At 39.2% G+C, this 5,159-nt stretch overlaps 1 protein-coding gene across 1 annotated transcript in view; it reads right to left on the reverse strand.

The window, feature by feature from the left end:
* LOC102215599 (protein TANC1-like) overlaps window positions 1–5,159 on the reverse strand; it is a 45,737-nt gene that overhangs the window by 19,370 nt on the left and 21,208 nt on the right. Inside the window, exons 9-11 of the mRNA XM_005724154.1 lie at window positions 4,383–4,673; window positions 3,484–3,611; window positions 115–346 (exon numbers count right to left, since the gene is read on the reverse strand). Of these exons, the coding sequence (XP_005724211.1) occupies window positions 115–346; window positions 3,484–3,611; window positions 4,383–4,673 (651 nt within the window). The remainder of the gene's footprint in view (window positions 1–114; window positions 347–3,483; window positions 3,612–4,382; window positions 4,674–5,159) is intronic.

The following is a 5,159-nucleotide window of genomic DNA, read 5'->3' on the forward strand; positions in this document are numbered from 1 at the left end:
CATCATGGAGTCATTAACAGCCCACCCTGAAACGGAAGCTATTTTAATCTTTAAAACGTCTTTTAATGTTTAAATCCCATTTATCTTAGAGTGTGTGCGTATGTGTGTAATTACCCTTGCGCAGGCTGGCTATGGGCTCTAGGACACCCTTTCGGAAGGCAGCAATGGGGTCTTGAACGCAGGAACGTAAGCTCAGTGTGTTTTGTAGGTGAGGCTCTTGTATTAGCAGCTCCCTGTATGGAGCGAGCTGTGGCGCTCTGGCCAGCAGGGCGGCGACACTGTGCACAAACTCCGGCACCAGGCACGTGTATGTGTTGTCGGCCTGACAGAAATGGTAGGCGACCACCTGGAAGGAGGGAGAAGCAGGTGAAAAGTGACAAATGTTGCAATCTGTATCTGTTTATCTCACAACAACAATATCTGCAGTTGAAGTAGAAGTGCACAGAGCCAAAACATGAGATGGAACCGTAGATGAAAGCTGGTTCTTGTTTTAATAAAAAAAACAAGTACTGTAAAAAAAAAAAAAAAAGTCTTCAGCCACCCCTCAGTTCTTTCTTATATCTTGCTAAATGAAAAATAGGTGCACTGATTTATTGAAATGTGCAGACATGGAAATACAGCTATCAGGGAAACTGGAGTATTCCCTGATAGCGTGAAAGTCAATATTTGGCATGACCACCTTTATTCTTAAACACCATTTTTGTCACTTCTGAGGCATCTTGTCAGTTTCTGTACACTATCTGTGTAATATGCATTAGTTGTGGGTTACTGGTTATGCACTGTATTCAAAATTGGCTGAATGAGAAACAGAGAGCAGAAGTGGTTATTTTTTGCAAGAGCATATTTCCCCCATACAGATAAATAGAACAAGAGAGAGAAGACATAGAAACAGCAATTTAACCCGGTCACCATGTCCTCACACCCTGCATGCTGTTATTGGCTGGGGGCTATACACCTGTGGCTCATAGGCTCCTCAGCCCAGAAACATCCAATGCACAGAAAACTTTGAAGAAAAGACGAACACGCCAGCAGGGATTCATTTTGTATCTGTACTTAAAAATATATTTATATATAACTGTAACCTACATTATTATTATCGTATAGTTCACACTTGTTCGCTTTGCTTATGTATGAAAACAAAGACATGTATGTTAATTTATCATGTTATTCTGTTGCTCTTCATTAAATCATTGTATGTAGTGAAATGGCAAAAACAGCTGTTCATAAACAAACAAATAAATAATAAAAACACATTTTATTGCTCTTCTTCTTTGCAAGCTACATTTTCACTGTATAAGACCAAGTAATCAATTACAGGCACTATTAGTGTCACTGCTTGATGAAAACTTATGTGCATGACAACATCCCCAGTGCCACTGCACTAAAAATACTTTCGTAAAATGTGTTTACAAAGACCAACGTACACACAATGTCATCTGCTACACATTATTTAAATAATTTATAAAAAATTGTGAATGTTATAAAAAAAAATCGTCAAAGCTATATCGATGTTGATAATCCTGGTACTCTAGGCAGTTTATATAGCAAGTTTCATCCAGATCGATATAGTAAGATACTTACTGTATAGTAAGATTATTACTTATGCATTTATTTATTCATTTCTTGCATTTTGGTTAATTGCAATCATAAAAAGTTAATTCCTATGCAGAAAACAATAATCTTAAATATTTTGAAGCTAAAGAAATAAAACTAAATGTGATGAATACGAGCCATGATCTGAAATTAAAACAAGTGTCTTTTCTTTGTGATTTCAGAACAAATGTATGTGCAGCTAAAAATGCATCAAACACTATAAGCACACAATAGAATTAAATATAAACACACATAAATGTATTCAGAAATCCTAAAGGTGGCTGAGTTATGAAATAATTTCTCTAAAACACACTAAATACTGTAAAAATAAAAAAAGAAGTATTAATTTTATCACTAATAATAAAGGTGACTTAAAAAATCAGCAGCTATGTGGTAACTGTTTTGCTGAAGCATAAACATGTGCAATCTTGTTAAGGTGCCAGTCTAGGCTATGAGTGGTTCACATATAATGCTACCAATGATTTTACTTTTGAGCAAACATCTTCACCATCACAAGTAGTCTGACTAGTTCCCATGGAAACTCTTATTGAGGCCAAGTTAGTAAATTTAGAAGCTTCCATGTCATCTATGTGATGCAGTCAGCAGCATGTTCTGCGCGTGTTCAAAAAAACAGAGAGGAACAGTCTGACATTAAAATTTTGTGTCACAAATGTGCAGCTCTTTTAAAAAAAAAAAAAAGAGGAACAATGCTGCTTCTGCGTTTATCGCTTCGATCTTTTTTATGAAGGGCTGTTTTACACTCATAGCTCTCCGTAGGACTGTTTGAGATGTTGCATTATATTACCATACTTACAAATCTAGTGACAACAAAACAACAACAACAAGAAAGAACTGGGCTACCAAAAGCACCATGACAAAATAATATATATCTAAAGGCATTCCTGAGATGTAAATGTAATTTTCTCCTGCAGGTGAGTCACAGCAGTCTGCTCAGCAACAGGATAAATAGCTATAAATGAGTGTGTTCTTCAGCTATATGTGTATGCAATCTCCTATCATTGTCAGGAGTGAACATCAGTCCTGAACATCAGAATGTTTTGTTTGGTGGATAACATTTGGGTTGAAATTCATTTTATGACTATTTAAATGTACGTTTTTTTGCCTTTTTGCCTTTACTGGATAGAGACAGTGAGATTAGGGGAACTAGGGGAGCAAAACGGTGCACATTTAAACTGGGTAAACTATAGGTCCCTCCAACATTAAAATTAGGTTTAAGTTAATAAGCCAGTAGTTTTCGTGGTTCAAGTGTCAATGTGAACCTGTATTCTTGCAGGTAGACGAAAAGACTGATACAAGTCTCAAACCTGTTTGCTGAATATGACACATTTGAGCTCATTTTGCTGAATTAATTTATATACACACACACACACACACACACACACACACACACACACATATATGTGTTTTTTTTAACACATAAAAATCACAATTATGCGATGAATAACCAGTCTTATTCAGCGCTGTGGGGAGGCGGGAGCTTGTTCAAGCTGTCACAGTCGCACTACAACACCCAGGACTGGTTGGCGGTCTGCCATAGGGCTGTACAGTATAGCACATGAACCTGGTAAAGAAACGAACTGTGACGTGTACATTTTCATGTGGATCAAAGGTACCAGAGAGAGATGGTGGCAGTTTTTGGGACTATGCATTTCCCCCTTTTTCCCCACTCTTTTATGCTTCAGCGACTTTATGGTTTGACAGTGGCATCGATCTTGTCATCCGACTCCCCCAGAGAGCAAAAATGCACACTCCTGGAGTGTGGAGCTATTGTTTTCAGGTTAGAATATGAACTATGAGGGAACATTTGTAACTGAGGATCTTCACACGTACAGAAGTACTAGAAGTGCATTCGTGTGTGTTTTGAGTTACCCTGGCAGCCAGGGATCTGACAGCCTCCTTCCTCGGCAGTGTGCTATCGCTTGTGCCTGAAACGTTGCCCTGGTTGGGATGGGAATCAGCCGGCTGCTTAGAGGCTGCTTTTCCCTGCCTATCCCCACCTGCACACCATGCAGAGCAACAACAACAACAAACTCTCAGGTGTAAGGAAAGAAATGTCACGAGCCTATAAAGAAACACAGTTAAACTGCTGCAATTCATTAGCGCATAAGATAGACGGGAAACTTTGGCACTGAGCAAAGCCTGCATTTCTCTGAGCTCATGCTAACTAACGCTGTCTTAAAGCTAAATTAAAATGACAACATACAATGCAGATATGGATAAATAATGCAACGCTGCTGAAAAATGAATGCTACACTGCTTCTTTTTTTTTTTTACACTGCTGTTTTCTCAGCCTGTAATTTTAACAAAGCTTCTTATTGTACAACAGAAAAAGCCTGAGATCAGTCAAAAGGTGCATATATGGACATTTTTATATCGCACAGAGTAACACAGTTTATTCAAAAACAATGTGCATGTCACAGTGTGTAACGCGGATTTATGTGCAAAATCTTTTTCTTTTTTCCTCTCCTCAGATAAAAGAGCCGTGCCACTCATGAAAGGAGGAAAACAACAACCTCACTCCCCTTACACAACTGCAATCAGCAGAGAAACCTCAGGGGAGAACTTGAAAGAAGAGTGTTTGACCTAGTTACCAACTCCTCAAAAAGTGATGTTTCCTTAAATTTCATACATATATATATATAATTTTAAAAAAGCACTTTTACTAGACTGTACTGGATACTCTATGAATTATGCCAGTCCTTGCAGATGCATACAAAAACAAATTACAGTGCTCTGAATTTTTTTTAAAAAAAAAGGAAAACTCTTACACTTAGGGGAGGAGCCGGGGCTGTGAGGGATGCTGGGACCTCCCAGTGATGTACGCATGCCGTGACAGCTGAGCGTCACTAGCCTCCAGATGACGGCGGTCTTGCCAGATCCTGCGTTACCCACAATGACAGCACCGCGCCCCTCACAGCTGCGTGTTTTTCTAAGGACCTCCTCCAGACGTGTGAAGAGCCAATCCCGGCCAACGAAAGGTGTTTCCGTGGTGATGCCGGGAACTTCAAATAGAAGCGGTTTTAGCATGATGTCAGCTTGTTTGAATGGTACCAATCGCCCTGGATAGAGAGAAAACAATCGAAGTAAGTATGTAAGAACTCATCACCCCATGTACAGTACTGTGCAAAAGTCTTGAGCCACAACTCATTTCTTTATGTTTTAGTGAGAAAATAGGAAATATATACACTGATTTATTTAAATGTGAAAACATAGAAATAATAGAATTTATTAGGGAAAACAAGAGTTAAAGGGAGCATTTTGGGAAACCACTACAAGGTAGAGGCTTTCCTTGGAGAAGGGGGCTTTGGTATTGTAGCCAAATGTCGTGATACCATGACCAACCGAGCTGTGGCTATTAAGGTCAACAAGAGGGACCCTGATATTCTGCAACAGGCAAAACTGGAAATTTTCATCCTGGAGCAGCTGAGAAAGTTGGATCCAGATGCTACCAACATTGTTAAATGGAACGGCTTTTTCCACGACGGGGAGCGGGTTTGCTTAAAGTTCGAACTCCTTGATCAATGCCTGTGGGACTATATAGGGGA

Source organism: Pundamilia nyererei, unplaced genomic scaffold, assembly GCF_000239375.1.
Source record: "Pundamilia nyererei isolate P.nyererei 1_Seehausen unplaced genomic scaffold, PunNye1.0 scaffold00011, whole genome shotgun sequence".
In the NCBI taxonomy this organism is placed as follows: domain Eukaryota; kingdom Metazoa; phylum Chordata; class Actinopteri; order Cichliformes; family Cichlidae; genus Pundamilia; species Pundamilia nyererei.